Source organism: Mixophyes fleayi, chromosome 1 (genome assembly GCF_038048845.1).
Source record: "Mixophyes fleayi isolate aMixFle1 chromosome 1, aMixFle1.hap1, whole genome shotgun sequence".
Taxonomy (NCBI): Eukaryota; Metazoa; Chordata; class Amphibia; order Anura; family Limnodynastidae; genus Mixophyes; species Mixophyes fleayi.
This window is the reverse complement of record NC_134402.1, coordinates 28,751,946-28,772,977: the sequence shown is the minus strand read 5'-3', so window position 1 is coordinate 28,772,977 and position 21,032 is coordinate 28,751,946. Positions and strand designations below refer to the sequence as shown.

At 42.5% G+C, this 21,032-nt stretch overlaps 1 protein-coding gene across 7 annotated transcripts in view; it reads left to right on the top strand.

The window, feature by feature from the left end:
• Window positions 1–21,032, top strand: part of CTBP1 (C-terminal binding protein 1) — a 434,573-nt gene that overhangs the window by 263,738 nt on the left and 149,803 nt on the right. Inside the window, exon 1 of one of the 7 annotated variants that reach the window (XM_075194137.1) lies at window positions 8,514–8,667. The exons of the other annotated variants lie outside the window; for them this stretch is intronic. Within the exon in view, the coding sequence (XP_075050238.1) occupies window positions 8,592–8,667 (76 nt within the window). The 5' untranslated portion in view covers window positions 8,514–8,591. Of the gene's footprint in view, window positions 1–8,513; window positions 8,668–21,032 lie in introns of those variants that run through there. 7 annotated transcript variants of the gene reach the window in all.

Sequence of the window (21,032 nt, the reverse complement as noted above, 5' to 3'; positions counted from 1 at the left end):
AAACATTCCAGACTCATTAGAAGAATTGAAGTCTTAGAAGAAAGTTAGATCCCTTTCACATGTTCATCAACGCAGATGCATCCCAAATTCCGGTTTTATAAATACGTGTGAAGAACGTGTGAATTGGTTAAAGTGCATATTTAAAGGGATTTGCCAAATCATACTTTTACAAGTATGTGTATTGAAAAACCTGCATTGTGCATTGCATTTCATTGCCAGATACTAACGTGGGAAGAATTAGCCGTTATGACAAGTGTGCCTGGTTAACGATGAAAATGCACGTGCCTATGTATGTGTGAAAGGGCGCTTGCATGCCTAAAGCATAGCTGTCTACTGTCCAGGAGACTCACAAATTTCTAACATTTCTCTTGGACTCTCGGGAAATCAATGCACTCTCTGCATTTTGCCCAATTTACTGGTGAAGTGGGTGGGGGGTTGATGACGCATTTCACAGCAAATCGCTGCATCTTGTCCCCGTCCCCTGCAGTGTGATGTGGGGCATTGTGCAGCAGGTGGTGGGGACGTAATGAGGCAATTATCGCAGACATGCACATGGCACCAGGATCTTTCGGAGGGAGGAGAGATGACCTAAAGCTACCCACACATTTAATGATTTTATGAATTTTAATATATGGTTGTAATTTATGAACAATCTTATATCTGAACAATTTGTGCACACATAGAATAATCTAAATATGATATAACAATTGCATGTGTAGAAAATAGATCACTTAATCATCATATGATCGTTTAATCTATGCACACGCAAGAAATGCATCATAAAAATGATCAAATTCAACTGATCACATTTCAGAATGAACTCTTGGATTAGATTGCACCAAAGTAGCGATAGTAGTATGATCTCATTCAGTGTCGGACTGTGGCATGAAGGGCCCACCGAGGAACTGCAATGTGAGGGGCCCATGAAAAACTGCATGGACGCCAATGCTTTGCAATGGCGCACTGCTGATTTATATATATGTATATGAACATGCACCTACCTAGATCAAACTTAAGGTCATCTCTTTTCTTCTCTTCTTTCTTTTCTCATCCCTCTTCTCCATTGCTATGAAAGTGGCGCAGGGAGGCCAGCCTACAGTCAGGTAGGAGAGAATGGTGGCAGGTGAGATACAGCAGCAGGAGATGTCAGTCAGAAGTGAGGATAAATGTTTTGACGGGGCTAGTGACAGCACTGGGTGACTGACAGTGGTGAACAGTGCAGTAGCAGGGAGGTGAAAGATGGTGTGTCCAGACGCAGGGAAGGAAAGTGTGATAGATGGGGTGCCCGGACACAGGGAAGGAAAGTGTAGCAGATGGGGTTCCCGGACACAGGGAAAGAAAGTGTGGCAGATGGGGTGCCCGGACACAGGGAAGGAAAGTGTGATAGATGGGGTTCCCGGACACAGGGAAGGAAAGTGTGATAGATGGGGTGCCCGGACACAGGGAAGGAAAGTGTAGCAGATGGGGTTCCCGGACACAGGGAAAGAAAGTGTAGCAGATGGGGTGCCCGGACGCAGGGAAGGAAAGGGTGATAGATGGGGTGCCCGGACGCTGGGAAGGAAAGTGTGATAGATGGGGTGCCTGGACACAGGGAAGGAAAGTATAGCAGATGGAGTGCCCTGACGCAGGGAAGGAAAGTGTGAAAGATGGGTGCCCGGACGCAGGGAAGAAAAGTGTAGCAGCTGGGGTGCCCAGACACAGGGAAGGAAAGTGTGATAGATGGGGTGCCCAAACACAGGGAAGAAAAGTGTAGCAGTTGGGGCGCCCAGACACAGGGAAGGAAAGTGTGAGAGATGGGGTGCCCGGACACAGGGAAGGAAAGTATAGGAGATGTGGTGCCCAGACACAGGGAAGGAAAGTGTAGCAGATGGGGTGCCCGGACACAGGGAAGGAAAGTGTAGCAGATGGGGTGCCCGGACGCAGGGAAGGAAAGTGTGATAGATGGGGTGCCCGGACGCAGAGAAGGAAAGTGTAGCAGATGGGGTGCCCGAATGCAGGGAAGGAAAGTATACAAGATGGGTGCCTGGACGTAGGGAAGGAAAGTGTGACAGATGGGTGCCTGGACGCAGGGAAGGAAAGTGTAGCAGATGGGGTGCCCGGACGCAGGGAAGGAAAGTGTAGCAGATGGGGTGCCTGGACGCAGGGAAGGAAAGTGTAGCAGTTGGGGTGCCCAGACACAGGGAAGGAAAGTGTGAGAGATGGGGTGCCCGAACACAGGGAAGGAAAGTGTAGCAGATGGGGTGCCCGGACACAGGGAAGGAAAGTGTAACAGATGGGGTGCCTGGACACAGGGAAGGAAAGTGTAGCAGATGCGGTGCCTGGACACAGGGAAGGAAAGTGTAGCAGATGCGGTGCCCGGACACAGGGAAGGAAAGTGGGATAAATGGTTTGCCCGGACGCAGGGAAGGAAAGTGTAGCAGATGGGGTGCCCAGACGCAGGGTAGGAAAGTGTGATAGATGGGGTGCCCGGACGCAGGGAAGGAAAGTATAGCAGATGAGGTGCCCGGTCGCAGGGAAGGAAAGTGTGGCAGATGGGTGCCCGGAAGCATGGAAGGAAAGTGTAGCAGATGGGGTGTCCGGACGCAGGGAAGGAAAGTGTAGCAGATGGGGTGCCTGGACGCAGGGAAGAAAAGTGTGAGAGATGGGGTGCCCAGTAGATGGGGTGCCTGGAGCCAGGAGGGGACCGACCAATCCCCACAATATATTAACCCTTTACATAGCACACACACACACACACACACATCAATCTCTACCACGGGCAAATCAATACATTTCTTTAGGGGAGAGCGCCATCACTTTGATGGACACCTGCCCCACCCTTCACTCCTAGCAGAGCGAAATGCCTGTGCCTGCACACTAACACACGCACACCAGTCCCTACAGCAGTTTAACCATTTATACATATACACACACACACATATACACACCAGTTTATACAGCATTTTAACCATTTACACATACATATACACACCAGCCTATAAAGCATTTTTACTATTTACATACATACACACACCAGTCTATACAGCATTTTAAAAACACACATACACACATATATTCATATATACATACATACATACATACATACAAACATACATATCACACTTACCTTATCTCTAGCTGTAGAAGGAAGAGGGTCGTGTAGCTCCGTCACCACCTATAGGAACCAGGAAGAGGAGGATTGTCTTTTTCTATTAAGCCTGCCCAGGTAGTTCATTATAGGACCAGCCTGGGAGGGCATAGATATGAGCCCCCTGGCACCCCTTCTGCACGCACTAGACCCTGTTCCCTTTGCAAAGGGGGCATGGCTTTCCGACAGTGGGGCCCACCAGGGATTTCACCAGTGTCCCGGTAGGCCAGTCCGACGCTGATCTCATTGGATGTGATCACAACACAAGTAACAATTGTAAGAATTGTAATATTTATGGGAGCTCTGGGGTTCAATAGTGAAGAACTGTTTTATTGAACATGTACTATTCTAAACATTTACATTATTTAGACAAACTGGTAGATGGCAGAATCGACTCTAGATGTGAGCAGAGGGACATCCTCTACCTTAAATGGATCAAACTGAGCGTTAACCTTCACCTTTTTTGCTCACAAGCTACACTGCGCACCTCCTCCTTGGGCTCTCTGCCCATTGACTCCACATCTCCATTGTCTTCGCACCTCTTTCAGCAGCTCTAAACCTGTTAGTGGCCCCCAATGGGCAAGTTTCAGCCTGTTGAATATACCCCTTGCACCCCAGTAGCTGTGTTGAGAGTTGTAGTGTTATTTGTTTACTGTATGGTACTGTTACACCATGCACTGTCTTGTTGTTTGCCCTCTGTACAGCGCTGCGGACCTCATGGGGTGTCCTTTAAATAAACGTTAATAATAATATGATCCTGCAGAAAAAAAAATTAAGCTTCAATGTGGAATCTCACCCCTTGGGGCAGCAAAGATGGGCCTCCTTTGTACAGCCTCCTTGTATTCTACGTTAGGTCATTGTGGCCGGGTCCCTGTATTGTCCAGCCATGGAAGCACATGTGCGACGGCCATCTTTAAATGTCATCTGGCATCGGAGTGGTTATGCATGCGGAGCCTAGCGCCTTTTTAAGTTATAAATAAAAATGTGTGTATTAAAATAAAAATGTATATTTAAATGAGCGCTACGGTGCTGAGCAACGGTTCTGGGGCAGTAAATGGGTTAAATAGAGTGTAAAAATATGTATTTATGTAAATAAATGAAAGTATGTAATGTGCAGGTGCTGCAGTGCCGGCAGTTAACCAGTGTGCAGTGCAACAGGGGTTAACTCCCGGCGCTAGGCGCCAGAAGTGTAACTATGTATATATAGACCTGACCGTATACTGAATGTGTGAACTAAATGTGTATATATATAAAATAAAAAGGTTCTTATTTTCCCTGGTGATCCAGCCCTGAAGCCTTCATCTCCCACCCCCTCCACCTGCGCGCCGCCAGTCAGCTTCATTGGCTGCCAGAGGGTCATTTGAATCCAGGAGATGCAGTGCCTCCTCGGGGTCCCAGCAGGCTGAGCTGCATACTGGAACTCAGAGAACTCCAGGAGCGGCAGGACAGGGGCTGCTGCCCTGGGATCGGGCTGCCTTCCCCCGGGTACTGTTTTCGGCCAGGGGAAGAACCAGACCTTGAGGCAGAGTTCTTGGAAGCACTATGAATGAATCAATCTGGATTAATTAAAGGGGCAGGAGGTAATCCAGCCTCCTGCAGGGTATGTGTGTAAAACTGTATATAAAGTGCCCTGTTTTACTTTGAAATGTATTACACCATATGTTCTTCAGGAAGATCACTAGTACCTCAAACTAGTGTGTAACTGTCCTTATTAGGACTACTAAAACATCACTGCTTCAAGATCCTGCTTTGACGCCTACTTACCTGCTGTAATTCCTGTGACCTACAGATTAGACCAATCTAATCCGTTATCCAGCTGTTCAGAGGTTGTGACCCAGCGTCTAGTACTAATGCTTTGCCCGCTACCCTGCAGTTCTGGCCAGTGTGATAAACAAGAGGGAACTGTTCACAGCAACCCTGACCTGAAGGCATGAGGTCAGGGGTACCAGCCCAGGTGTACTAGCAAGGGGGTACACTAGCAGCGATAGTTACCCAGATGGCAGCGGTTCTAGGTGCCGGCAAAGGAGCCTAGTGGTGGTAGCAGGCTCCTCCTACTGTGTTTGGAGGGGCGTATTTGGGATAATGACAGGGGACGGTGGCAAGGCAAGCCCAGCCGATCCCCAGCAACACATACTGGGTGGCATAGGAGGTCCATCCTGTCACTGTCATCATATGAAAGTATCAAACTTTAGGTATGACCCACCCACCTTTCTCAAGAGCAATACAAGTGAGTGTACACACCTTATTAAACCAACAAGAAAAATGACACCCAACTGACAAAACATGCTAGCCAATATAGTCAGACAAACAGAGAAAATAAATTATGGATCATTAAAATAGTACTAATGAACATAAGAGTATGTGCGGAGTTCATATGGTCTCTGTGTGTTTAATTCCACACTCCAAACACATACTAGTAAGTTAACTGGCTGTTGACAAATTTAACGTGTGTGTGTGTTCTATGTTAGGGAATTTAGACTGTAAGCTCCAATGGGGCAGGGACTGATTGTCTGTACAGCGCTACGGAATTGGTGGCACTATCTAAATAAATGATAACAATGATGATATATGTGTACAGAATAAAATAATACTGCACCCAGACATCAACTACTTCTGAATGTGTGTGTTCTGTCCATGAGTACAAGCTGACAGGTTTTAATGAATAGGCATGGGACTACCCCGACATTGCCATCTACTGCCCACAAGTGCTACTTCTGGTAGTATTTTTAGACCGTGAAATTTGTCCTAATTACACCATTGTCCTCCCCTTAGTTTAAATGATGATCAGTGAAGGTAGTATGAGCCTATGTGCGTTCAGTCGTTGCCATTATTCAATAACAGAACAAAAGCAATACAGAGAGATAACACAATAGGGAATAATAAAACAATAACGTACGTATTTCACAACACTTTTTTTTCGTAATGAAATAAACTACAGAATTTTATTATATCTAATTTTACAGAAAGGTACAAGTGGATGATTTTCCCCTTTAAAGGACCTGAAACGTATTCATCACTGTATATGGAGAGGATCAGGGAATAGAACGCTGAGAAGTATTTGTGATTTTTCACTACAATAAATTGCCTGAAGTAGCTAATGAATGAACAGAGCATGAAAATCACAGCGCTTGTTAATTTCTGTTTCTTTCTCTCTGCGGAGTGTAAACTGGCCTTTATAATCATAGCCGTTATCTTCACGTTACTGACACACTGGAGATTGTGAATTAAAGTGTTCCGCCTACAAGCCTGGAACAGGAATATAACAGATTATCAGATGCATGCACAGATAATAACAATTGTGAGACCTAAATTCTCTTTTCCAGATGAAAGATTCTGCAGCAATTTATATTTCAAAATGACACTTCAGTAGGAAAGCAGAGTCATTTTATGTTTCATTTGGCTGTATGACCGCGTAGCATTTGGTTTCGATGCATGCTGCATGGTTACATAGACATTGATTCATCACTACTACATGGCTGAGACCTGCAGAATGTTCAGTACAGATTCAGCGTAGATCACATTGGCAATGTCCGCCTCTATACCATTTAATTCAGATACATACTAATGGTTACATATTGTTGAGCTATGAAAAACCCTGCTTTTGAGTGTATACCTGTTTATATGCATAGTGCTTGGCGAATAACATTCACGTCAGTTGAAATCTTCACTGCTGATTGGCCAGGGTTGGTTCTGGATGTTTGGCTCTTTTTTAAAGCATGTGTGTGGGCTGGACCATGCGAATAGAAGCTCCAAACAGGCTTCACATTCACTGGCCCTGCTCTCCTGAGAATGTGGTGTAAAAAGAAACAAATAAAGAATACAATGGATGAGCTAAAGATCCATGTACAAGTGTAAAGCTGGGTACACACTAATGCAACTACTTCATTCTGTAACTATTTTACCAACAATTGAAAGTCCCGTTGAGCATGCCGATTCATGCGTACACACGTACACAATTTATCTTCAGATCTGTGCTCTTCATCTCTCATAACCACCTGCTGAAATGATGGTGATATCTACAGATATCTGCCTACACTGCTGGTTGTGAGTGCGTACACACTTCCACATTTGCCCAACATGGTTGTATCGTTGATTGTGATTTTTAGGAAGTGATGTGCTTTGGTACAATAAAACATGATCGTGGACAGGGGAGGCTTGGCAAATTTTAGCCCGGCGAGGGGGGCGGGGGGGGGGGGGGGCGCAGACTAGACTCAGCAGCCAATGAGGAACATTTTAAATGACAAAAAATGCAGGTGGCCCAGTGACCGACCCGGGGGGCAGATTCCACCCTGCCCCCCAGCTTGCCCCTGATCGTAGGAGCGTATACACTAAATACGATATCTGACCAAACAGTGATTTATTGTGTGATCTGCACGATAATTGCGCCAGTGTGTACCAAAGTTAAGCTGTGAATACATCTCGCTGCTTCTGTGTCCGTAGTGTGGTAGGTTGGGCTGCATTCCGCTACTTGCTATTTCATAGTAAGGAGTTTCTTTATCCCAACCAGGGGCAGGCTGGGCTGGGGGTCAGGGGGGCAACTGCCCCTCGGGCCGGTCCCATAGGGGGCTACCTTGGGCTGGGTCACCTGCATTTTTTTTCCCTTTAAAATAGGCTGCTGAGTCGAGTCTTGGCCCCCGGGGCTGGATTTTGCCAGCCCTCCCCTGATCCCAATATTGTCAGATGACAATGATGATTGGTAGCACAGATGTCATAATCACTGATGATAAATAGTAAAGATCTGCAGGCTATAATTATAATATTTCACATTTCCCCAAAAAAATGCTTTATCAAAGGATGGTATAAAATAAATACATACAAGGCTGGTTGCTTAGAGTTCTCAGATCAGTCATTCAGAACCAGTCACCTGTAAAATAAACATGCCTCATTGCAGTTCATACTGCCTGTTTTAGGGGACTAATTTGATACAATTTTCTAGCACACAAATTCTGCCAGAATCATTTGTATTGCATAAAAAAAACACATCTGCGTTTCACCTGTGTCTGTTTTTAATTGGTTGACCTGCCAATTTCTGATTTTCCTACTTTTTATTTCTATTCCTTGCTTTGAAGCTGTCTTGTCCAGGTTTGTTATTAATAAATACAATGTAAGGTATTAATCCTCATTCCTTGCCCCTAAAAATCAATCTGAAGCCAGGGGGGGGGGCTGAGTGATAGCTGCCCCCGGAGCAGACCCATCCTATCCCAGTAAACAATTGTATTATCTCTCACCTGCTGTGGGTTCTGTGTTTACTGTGATAATTACAAGTGGTGTTGGATCACTCAGTGAACTGTGGGTAATTAAGTGCAGCCAGTTTTCTCTCTAGCTCTGTGTGGATGGTTTGACAAGCTTGTAGTTGTGAGGCTATTTCCTCCTATCTCCTAGGGAGGGAACTTCTGTATTATTTAGGAGTAGTGTACATTAATCCTAAAATATTACCTCTCACCTTGTGGTGAGTGACAGAAGAATGAAGAAATCTAATTTGCACTTTGATATAATGAATGAAACTATATGGAGAATGAAAACTTTGATGCAGATTACAGGTTTGTTCTTTATCTATTTTTTTAGTGTTTTAACCAACTTTTAACCCGTTCTATAACCCAGGGGTGTCATGAATAGTTCACCCCATTCCCACATGTCTTTTTTTTTTTTTTTTTTTTTCTCCCCCCCCCCCCCCCCCCACGTTCTAGACAGAATGCAAAGTGATCCCACCACTCTGATAACTGCAGTTGTGAGAATTATTGATCTCGGTTAGCAGTATAATGTAAGCAGGATTTCCTGCCGCTGTGATCGTGTGAACAGCGGCCATGCGCAGACACAGGAATCCATGGACCTGATGCTCTCCTGATTTCTTACTTCTGATTCCTCAAGTCCCTTCTGTCCTGAAAGGCTTCAGCTAAATCGTCCTCGAAAGGAATCGGTCCCTAGTTTATACAAAAACATCACATGGAGTACCTACTACCCACGTGTGGGCACAAGAGGGACATTGGGAGAGGGGAAGAAATATTAACTATGTATACTCCGTTACTTGGCATAAGAGTTAGACCTGATATATGTTTGTGTTCTACAAAGGTATACCTGCTTGAACACAGGTGTGTTGTTAATACATACCCTTCAAACCTGATCTGATACAGACCCTAGTAGTAAAAATTATAGTACCATCATGTGTTGTGGTTCTGTGCAACGAGACGACAACATTCTCTGTTTATCAGGTTCTTGAAGACCAGAGTTCTCCTCAATGATTCATTTGGGTTCTATTGGATATTGTCTTTCAGTGGTATTCTCTACATAGTCACACACTACAAACTCAACGTATAAATAAAATGGCTAAAAATCAGTGTAAGAGCTATTGCAATGCTGGAAAATATCATACATGTTTGAGCTGTATCCATATTCGATATTGGTGAGGGTATTTCAGACACCTGCGCTTGTTTATAACCCCTGTGTAGTCACAGCTAAGACGTGTGGGCATAATTTGACCTTGGTTCCTTTTTATACTATATTTAGTTCTAGCTAGATTAGAAATTGTACAACTCAATTTTAACTCTTTTTTTTTTTTTGTTGACTTTGTATTATTGTTTAAAATGTGTCTATTTTTTTGCAAGTTGTTGGGAAGCCTTTCTTTAAGGCCGGAGTGGTAAGGGTTAACTGGTTCACACAAGCTCAGAGGAACTAAAAGCCCAGATTTGGGGCTGTCCATTCCATTAATTAAAAAAACAAAATAAAAAATGACATAATTTTAAATATTTTTGTTTTTATAAATATTGGCTATTAATAAAAAAAGCTATATCCTAAGAAAAAAGAATTTTTACATTTACTTTACTAGTAGGGAAAACACCAATTTTCACTAGAAATAAGGCTTTTTTCTCCTAAACAGACCATTATATATCCTTAAGAAAAAACATATCACTCACATAATTAGGGAAAAATGCAGAAACAATCTTCCTTCCCAGGCTTTCCTATTCTGGCTGGATAGAAATATCAACTGTAAAATTACTTCTAGTTTTGTGCATGTTTCAGGTGACTATAAAGGGAGTTTTGTCGGATGTGAATATAGGGGCACCAGGGGGTATCTTTACTAAACTGCAAGTTTGAAAAAGTGGCGATGTTGCCTATAGCAACCAATCAGATTCTAGTTATTTATTTAGTACATTCTACAAAATGACAGCTAGAATCTGGTTGCTATAGGCCCCCTCCCCTCCTGTCTCCATACCTGTTCTTCCGCTCCGTCCCTCCCTTAGGATGTAAGCTCGTATGAGCAGGGCCCCCTCCCCTCCTGTCTCCATACCTGTTCTTCCGCTCCATCTTTACTGCATATGACTGGCCGGAGTTTCTGAAGTATTGGTACTTTTTGTTCATTGTTCTGTATGGTTTCACCCTGTATAGTCTACTGTTAGTACTGTGTGCGGCGCTGCGGATACCTTGTGGCGCCTAACAAATAAATGATAATAATAATATAGGCAACATCTCCCCTTTTTCAAGCCTGCGGTTTATTAAATACACCCTCGGGTCTTAAACACAATGCTCTGGTCCCCCCCCCCCTCCTCCCTTCAATTTATTTTCCCTCTTGCCTCTAGCTTTGCTGCTACAGGTGCACTCTTAAAATGCCCTCTGTATATATTTAAATGGGATGGTTGAAATTAAAAAAAACAAAAAAAAATCCCTCTGGGGAGGTTGGTGGCAAAAATGTAATTGTCATGGATTCCATGACAGTATTGATACTAGTGTGATTGCCTCCCATTTGTCTAATGTTCTACATGCTTATTGTTTCATCACAGGGGTCAGATGTCAAGTAATCCCAAAATAGTCCCTAAAGTCAGATATGAACCTGTACACAGGCCCGGCGCTCCCATTAGGCAAGGTTAGGCACTTGCCTAGGGCGCCGGGCTCTGGTGGGCGCCCTCCAGAATGAAAATTACTTTAAAACTGTGCGGCGACCGCTGACCATACCTGTCACGGCCGCCACACAGCATTCTAATGCACGGGGGAGGGGGGAAGAGGCTATTGCTCACCACCGCCGCCTCTCTGCTCCGTCTCCTCCCCTCCACTCACTAGTGTCAGTGAGTGGAGTGGAGGGGAGGAGACGGAGCAGAGAGGCGGCGGTGGTGAGGCAAGGAAAGACAGGGTGAGGAGGGCGCCGTTTTTGAGGGGGGGTGGGCGGCGCCGATTTTTTTTTCAAAATGCCTAGGGCGCCATGGACCCTAGCCCCGGCCCTGCCTGTACAGGGAAAATCTTGTTTTATTTTACTGTCCCCAAAACCAGGGGGTAAATGTATCAATGCCCGGATTCTTCAACTCCGGCGAGATCAGCGTCTACAGCGCTTAAATTTAAAGCGGCGCTGCCTTGTAAAGGGAAACTTCCCTTTACAAGGCAGCACCGCTTTAAATTTAAGCGCTGTAGACGCCGATCTCGCCGGAGTTGAAGAATCCGGGCATTGATACATTTACCCCCAGGTTGGGATTGATTGACTGGTTTCTACACACAGAACAGTCATTCACTAAACCTTCTGTTCACCTCGACCTCTAAATAATGTAGGACAAATCTGCACTTAAATGTAACTGTATGCAGCCAAGCATCATTCTATAGCCCTACTGCAATATTACTTGTCTCAGGCTAAAATTAATCCTATGCCCAGTACTGGATTCCTTTGCCCAGCTACATAATCGTTTTTTCCTAATAAAAATATTAGTAATAATGTCCCAATTGCTGTTACAATAAGGATCATACTAATGTAATATTTTGAAAGATAATACGAATAAAGGTCCTCACTCTTTTGTATATGGTTTAAAAACTGAATTTAACAAATAATAAGCCTAACGAGCTGGTTGAGGTGGAAGAAATATATTACAGGTTGAAGAAGGAAACCAGAGGAAAAAAGTCATTAATGCAAATGTAATGGCATATTTTGCAAATTGTGTTTGAGTGCGTTTTGTGGCTGTTATGGTGTATGCTTTATAAAGCTGGTTTATTGACTGTCGGCCGTATTGCATATCCATTGGTTTCCATTGCAGAACGTAACCTACGGTTTATCACGCAAAGCCAGTTTGCTTAGCATGTAATTTAATCTTCTGCTCGAAAGCTTCCCCATTACTTGGTTATCACAGAATTATTCTTTAATAAAAATGTATGCCTTGTGATCTATATTTTATTAATTTGGTGAGTCAGTTTATCGATTGTCACAGATGCTATGAATGTATAATTTGTCATAGTTATTGGCCGACTGTCAGGTTTTACTACCACTCCGGAGCGTGGATTTTTGAGGGCACCTTGCAAATAATTCTTACCTGATCTGGTATAACTGTCCTTTGGGAATTAGCAGAGGTAACATTTGTATTTGCCTTTCACTGGCAGTTTTTATAAATTCAAATATTAATGCTGAATAATAAAAGAAATTGACAGGATATTATTTGTATCACCTGACTGGAGAAGGAAATGTTTCCTAATCTATTCGTATCAGTCATCACATATTTGTGGGGGGGGGATAAAAGTTGAGATTTGCCAAACTGGTGCGCCTTTCAATACACTGTATTGCATCTAACACTTATTTGTAAGAGGACTGAGCAGGAGGAACTTAATTTTTTTTATTTTTAGTTTTTGTCCTATTTAAAATGTATTCTCTTCCTGGGGGTATTTGACATATTGAACGGTCTTGCTGTAGTGAGCAGCAGAGCATAAGATCTTCCTGCGCTATAAATGTTCTCCACGTTGCAATGCTAAACATTGGTCTGTAATCTTGCCCTATGGAAATCAATAAAGAAGGTGGGTGTTGTAACATTATAAAGCTCACTATATCCTGCCTCCCTTTTCAGCCTAGCTCATACTTGTCTGGTTTCGAGATCCTGGATAGGAGGTCAAGTGGAAGGTGCAGGCGTGGCACCAAAAATCGGGTCATTTTGGCCCCTCAGTGAAATTTTGCAATTGCCACGCTGTGGGGAACGAGACCGAAATGTCATGAGTTTCCCCATTGAAGCCCTCAACTTCATTAGGAAGTGAGCGGAATCTGGGAGAAAGGCCTGGTCTTCAGTGGGTACAGGAAAACTACTTGAAGTCTTTCAATGTTGACTTGTCGGCTCTAGCACCGCTGACCAATGAAAAACTCCTGCTCCTCCTATGCCACACCCATGATTTTCACTTTATTGCTAGGGGACTGGGGTAAATGAATACAATTTTTTTTTCTAGGTGGTAGTGCAGCTTTAAGCTTAAACAATCATCTTATTTTATAATCCTTTGTTTTTGCTGTGAGCTCTATTATCTGCGGGGTTGGCTGTCCAAGTTGAACCTTGAATCAGTTAAATTCAATTACATTTTGAACTGGTTTGGATAAATAATTCACTATTTTAGAAAAAATATAAATATCCAAAGAGAAATGACATTATATAAATGCTACATTCCCCAAGTCTTCAGGACACTGTCCTATCCTGGTTCTTACCCTACTCATCCCTCTTTCAGGAGTCTTTGCATCAAACTTATTTTACACTTAAAAGATGTGGGAATGGCCGTTTCCGCAATGCATGAAGCTGTGATGAGCTTTGCACTGCACAGACAGATAACGCCATCCGGAGATGGCGTTATCTGTCGTTCCCTAAGGGAATCTGCTAAAGCCTCTCTGGCTTTGCAGAATCCGGTACAGTGGCACTTTCTCCTGTTACCGTATAAAACAAGGACATACAAGGTAGACAAAATAAATACAGGCATGAAAATAAAGGTTATAGAGGACCCTGCTCATTAGAGAGCTTACATTCTAAGAGGAAGAAAGCGCAGCTGAAACAAGAGGAGCAAATGTGTCTCACAGTGGAGATTAAGACAGTTGTGAGGGTGCATTGGTGTGAATAGTATCATCGGGGATAAGGTCACCTCTTTAAAAAAAAAAATAAAAAAAAAATCGTTTTTATTAGTCTTGTCCGTATAAAAACACACATTGTATTCTGTGATACTCTCTATTTAGCAAAAGATTTTAAACGTAAATGACTCCGACCAGAGCTGAAACTGAAGTTGGCGCAAAATATAATTTCCTTTATCATTTGGAGTCCCACAAGGCTCAGCCCTAGGTGCTCTGCTCTTTATCTATACCACTACTCTTGGAAAATTAATGAGTTTCTTTAGATTTCGGTATCCTGTCCATGTGTATAATAAATACCCAAATTTATCCTCTCTGGATCTCTCTCCATCTTTGTTACCTTACTAAATGTCTTTCTTCCATATCACCCTGGTTGCCCTCTGGCCACCTCAAATTCAATCTTTCATAATAATGAGTTAATGATATTTCCTGGGACAGATGGGTGTAACGGTGTGGCTATATTTTTGCTTCTTATTGGGGGGGAAAAAAACGCTACTTGCCACACATTGAATTCTGCGATACTCTCTCTATTTAACAAATGTCTTGAAACCTAAATGTGTCCGTTCAGAGCGGATGTTACTTGGAAAGAGTTTGAAGGGGGAGCTTTTGTTTTCAGAATTGTAGGAAACGAAAGTATTCAAATTCCCCCAAATATTTCTTTACTATGAATTAACTTTTTTTTTTTCCAGCAGAGAAATGTACAATGCCGTGATTAGCTACGGTTTGTTGTGCCTCATTAGATTGCATCATATATTTTCTGAACAGGCAAATTTGCTTTTGATTAGTAGAAAAACTACTGAAAACCTAACAATGAACTAATTGTCTGCTGTGTGCAGCTGCTGTTTGGCATTCCTTAGAATGTCTTTCAGAAGGAGGCGCCGAGAAACTAATTGGGTTTTGAACATTTGGTGCTAAAATTAAAAGAGCAATCCTTTTTCAAATAAGTGGCTTGCTTTAATATATTGGGGCATATTCAATTGTCCACGGATTTCCTAAGAACATTGCGGGCGCGCATCTTTACCGATATTACAGTAAAAAGTAATGCTCATTTTTGCTCGCACCTCTAAGGGGTGCAAGAAAAAATTAGTGTTTCCTCTATTAAAATTATATATATATGTTAACCCGTGCATGATACTCATGCATTCTAGTCAAATCAAGCTACTTAAGGTGTTAAAAAGGTTCTTGTCATGCATTTGGGGCTAGGCCAGGCCTCCTCAGGGGAAGAGCGTTACTTCCCGACATAAGCGCCTTTTTTTAACGTGGTTTTGTCCACATGTCACCACCTCATCATTCTTCTCCATCACCTCATCCTTCATCTTCATCGTCACATCCTTAATCTCCATCGTCTTACTGTTCTAAAACCTCTCGATACACGTTTCTGGTAAACACCTTATCGCTGTGCTCAATCAGTCTTCCTTGAAGGGCAGTATTCATAACCTGCACTTTCACATCACTGCTTCTCCATACTCGTGAAAATGCGACATACAATTGTCCATGACCAAATACGGGCTCTGGTAAATAAATACCCACACGGTCAAGAGTTTGAGCCCTCAACTGGTAAATTTAGCCTTTACTTCCCCACCCACGGGGGGAAGGGGGGATGATGGAAGTTAACTGACTTCACTATTATAATTTTTTTGTCAAATAATGTCATTATACCAAATTTCAGGTCAATTGGATGAGCCCTTTCTGAGAAAATAGTTTTTTCCACACACACACACACACACACACACACACACACGCCGCTAGGCTTATATATATTAGATTATAATTCTGATTTCTCTCTGTGTGAGGTGTCTTGCGGATATTTTAAAAATTGAATCTGCCCCATTGGATCCAAACTGCATGTTTGTTAATACAACATGTTACCCGTGAGCCTTTGTCTACATGGTCCAACAATGCCTGGCGTCCCGTTAAATGATGTTTGGTAGCAGACACTGCACAGCCATGGGACTGTCTGACCTCCCTTTCCTACTTCCTTCTAGTGTTACCTTCTCCGCAGGTGTTGGCTCTGTGCATGGTTCAATCCCTGGCTGATGCAGCCGTGCTCTAGGCAGCTTGGTGATGTCACAGTTGTGTTGAGAGATGGTGTTCAGTGCTGCCTTTGGAAGCATGTTGTGCAGTGGACTATGGGAATTGTAATTTACTTGTACGTCTTGCTATAGTATTACTGCACGTTGACCGGCCCTCACTACCAATGTTCGTGCTTCATTTATTTTTCTTTATTTTCTTTGGAGTATTTTAAATTGGTCATCTTAAATTTTAAAGGGCTGTTGCTATGCAGCAGTATTGCATCGTTATCGGTGATTCAACATAATGATAAACTGGCTTATGACTTCCAAAACTCAACGTCTAAGCATAGTAGCATTGTAATCAGAAATGTGTTTTTATATTTGTGTAGGAGCATAATCTTCATGATCGAATTGGAAATATACACAACAACAACGAGAAACAAACCAAAACAATATTTTTTTAAAGCTATTTACACATTCAGATTCACTGACCCTATAAATAAGACCCACAACATGAATATAGTACATTGAGCATTATACTGCAACACATATGCATGATGTGCTTTTCTCAAATTGCAATTCACCCTTGCAACCTGTAAGACATTCTTGCAGAATGCAGAAGACCCCAACCTGACAAGTCAGTTGTAGATCAGTGATGGGCAATCTGATATACTTAAAACTTCAAAAGATATCTTTTTTTTTATTTTATTTTTTTCTCTGCACCACTACATCATTCGCTCTAACCCGCCCTCACGTACCCCCTCAGATCTCGCCCTTACCTTGTCACTCAGTCTGGAGCACACAGAGGAATGAGGGAGACACATGGTGAAGACGGCACAGTGCTCCCTACTCCGGTAATTGGGGGACCTACCGGACCACCCTGCGTTGTACAGAGAAAGTCACATGATGTTTAAGCTGCCTGGTCCCTTCATGATTAGTAATTCTTTGCTCTATGACGTAAAGCAGAGAATAAGTCGGATCAGGGGCATAGAGCTGCAGGTAAATGCTCTCCGGGCCGCTGGTTACCCATCACTGCAACGTGTTTTTGGGTAATGTGTGTTTTGTTTTACCTTCAAAAGTATCGGTCTTGTGCGTATAAAGTAGAGATGGGCGGGCTCGGTTCCCCGAGATCCGAATTCATCCGAATTTAGCCTATCCGAGTACCGAGTTGAGCAGGCTCGTTACACTCCCGCCCATTCGGATTCGAAATTGAGGCAAAACGTCATTGTGACGTATTCGTATTACTAAGCCCGGTTCTCGCGAGGTTTGAAAAGCATAAATATCAGCCTCCACAGCAATCCATCGCCATTTGACAGAGGAAGAGAGCAGGGTTAGGTCACACTGGCTAGATCAGCGCAGGGACAGATCAGTATTTGGACACATTATTGTTTGTATGCAATACCATTGTAATCTTAATATCAGTTGTTCCAGCAGTAAGAGGAGGATAGAGGAGTGTTTTTTGTTTTTTTTTGTGCAGTTTAAGGCACGCCAAGTGCTTTTGGGGTGTCCCCCATTCTTTTGCATTAATTTTTCTGACTGTCAAGTCATATTTGTCAGCAGTATCTAAAACAATTTGTAGCACTACAAGTGCTTTGGGCTCATAATGGATTCAAAGCAATCCACATATGAGCAGAATCAGCAACCAGGTTCTGTCACCAGTCCTGGTGGTAGCCTTTCCCAGATGACGTACTGGGAACACTATGTCAAACTACAGTCTTTTGAAATCCGTCAAAAAAACACACACCAAATATTTTTTTTTTACCATGTTGAAGCGAAAAAGAAGTGTAATTGAGGAAAAGTTAACTGCTGATTTTAAAAAAAAAAAAAAAAAAAAAAAATGCCAACATGCCATTCTACACATGCAGTGGCAAAGAAAGAATGAGACCTTCGCCTCTATCTATTAGTGGCAGATCCAAAAATGTTACTGAGCCGCCTTCTTGTACGGACACTCGTGACCAAGCAAAACCAAGTAATTTGGAGTCTAAAAGTGGTGCACAAGTACTGTTACGCGTGAAAGCCGAGATGCAAGAAAACAGTAAGGCATTAGAGGATAATGTATGCTCTGAATCAGAAATGACACCAATCCCTGTGGAGAGTCCATCCACCAGTGGTATGTCTAATCGTGAGCATTCTGTTAGTGACAGTGTACTCATAAAGAAGGTTCCTTTCAGCAGTTCTGCTGATGTGTGCCTTAACAGCCCGAGTGTAGCCAGTGATACACCAATTGAGGATGCCACTTTTGAATTAGAAGAGGATGAGAGGGGAGATTTGTGTAGGCGACGAGGGCACAAATGATGATGTTGATGATTATGATGCAGACAGATACCAAATTGCCTTTCTCAATTTCTATTTATATTCTAGACTTTATAATGGCTGAATAGTTTTCTATTTTACTCTTAGTGGAGAGGGGGCCTGATGCAGACAGATACCAAACTACCTTGGTCCATTTATTTTTACTTTCTAATTCTACAGTCTATGCAGGCTGCTTTTTTTTCTATTCAACTACAAGTGGAGGGTGTAATATACACCCAAAGACGATGGTTACATTGCCAATAATCAAAGATGGAGGAGGTAGACAATCAGGTTTGTCTGTATAATTTGCAGGCAAGTGTTCGAATTAAGGACGGCCTACCAGGGATTAAACAGTTTTTTTCATAATTTATTAGCTTTAGAATTACCTCACTTATCCAAGAAACTGGTGGAGCACTAAATTAGGTTATTTTAGACTAAAAAAAATTTGTATTTTTTACAAAAATGGCAAAACAAAACCAAAACGCGCAATGATGGTTTGGCACAACCAAAACCAAAACACAACGATAATCCAGATTCAAAACCAAAACACGGGGGTCAGTGAGCATCTCTAGTATAAAGATGCAGGTCTTGGAGTTGCCTGAGTACTACAAGGTGTTGTACATCTGTACATGTCTTAACTCGATCTCTGCCCACTAGATTTTGTAATTATGTACTCTGCCAGAATAGTACTGCTGGGATTCACAGAAGATTCTATGACCCTTATTTCTATGGTCACAATAATGAAACAAAATAGGCCTAGCCTATTTCTTGGGCAACTATTGACTTTATTACAGGTAAACTTTGAGATTTATAAAAACGATCAGGAGGAAATTAGACAGAATCAGTGGTAGAAGTGGGGTGTATACGGTGGTATGTCATACCGCCACTTCTCCTACTGCCTTCATTGTAACACTATCACATTCCAGTCACTTACATTATATATACAGTATATACAGTGGTGGAAGTGGGGTGTATACGGTGATATGTCATACCGTCACTTCTCCTACTGCCTTCATTGTAACACTATCACATTCCAGTCACTTACATTATATATACAGTATATACAGTGGTGGAAGTGGGGTGTATACGGTGATATGTCATACTGCTACTTCTCCTACTGCCTTCATTGTAACACTATCACATTCCAGTCACTTACATTATATATACAGTATATACAGTGGTAGAAGTGGGGGTGTATACAGTGGTATGTCATACCGTCACTTCTCATACTGCCTTCATTGTAACACTATCACATTCCAGTCACTTACATTATATATACAGTATATACAGTGGTAGAAGTGAGGTGTATACGGTGGTATGTCATACCGCCACTTCTCCTACTGCCTTCATTGTAACACTATCACATTCCAGTCACTTACATTATATATACAGTATATACAGTGGTAGAAGTGGGGGTGTATACGGTGGTATGTCATACTGCCACTTCTCCTACTGCCTTCATTAAAACTCACATTCCATTCACTTACATTTCCATTACATTTTTCATACCATCATTTCTAAATGTCCACTTAGACCATTGGATAGAATTAAATGTATTAAAAACAAGACATGGCTGCAGGGAATGCAGAAAGCCCTAATACTCATAGCTGTAACAGTTGCAGAAGGAAAGTGCCAGAGATCAGCGTGAACTCTGACGCAATATTGCTTTAATAAAGAGATTAGGCTACTAAGCCGAAACCTAGCACTGCTTGACCAACAGGAAGAAATGTTTCAATGTGGATGGCTCATGTATTCTGCTTTAGATAAGCTAACAGACTTCCAAAGGACTGTGAGAGAGGGACAAAGCTTTAAAATAGATACACTAGTGGAGACCTTTTACATACCTGTCCTACAGCTAACGAGTGACTGGGGACAATAACTGGTTGGCTATGTGCAGGTAACTCTAGTCTCTGGTGCAGGAAAGGTCTTAGCTGGGAAAGGCGCAGCAGTGTATTGAGGTCAGCTCACAGTGAAGTCATAAGTTATTTCAAGGAGAATGAGGATTTTTTGGCAGCAACATTGCAGAGTGCATTCCCATGTTCTCGGTTACCCAATCAAATGTCAGTGGTCTCGTTGCCTACATGACTTCCAGCTATGCCTACTGTGGCATTATCCATGATTTGCTTAGAAATCAAAGTGAAATCAGCCTGCAAAGGTACCTCCAGAGGCATGGCTGTATGTGATATGCCACAACTGGCCCTAGGGTAAAGATTTTCACACTCCTGTGGATATAACTGTTACAACTGGTTCCCAGTTTGGATCTTGGTGCAGGACTTTTGAAGCACAATCGATATAAAGGAATTTATCATGTGGTCTCAGGCTTCCGTTCCCCACTCACTTCTACTGTTAGCAGTAGCCCAACCTGGAAGAATAATTATTTTTCTTTCTAGCCAATCGGAATGCAACACCCCCTAACTTCGGCGCAGTCTCTCCACAAAGTCCTTTTGGTCTGGGTATGTATGGACATGGATGTAATGATCCCCAGGGGTGACTTGGGAGCTCTGTAACCACACATACACACTTTGCACAACTGTGACACACAAGATCGTTCTTTAAATATTTTTATTTTATATAAATCTGAAAATATATATTTTAAATAGATGTACAATTAGGGAATAAATTAAGCACAAACGCTTTTTTGAGGTTCTCATTATAGATTATTTAAATTTTGATGCTAGATAATTTCGATATTATGCCATTTTCAATAGACTACAAAATTCTCTTTATAAATCCTACTCACAATAAAATCACTAATGCCTATATACAG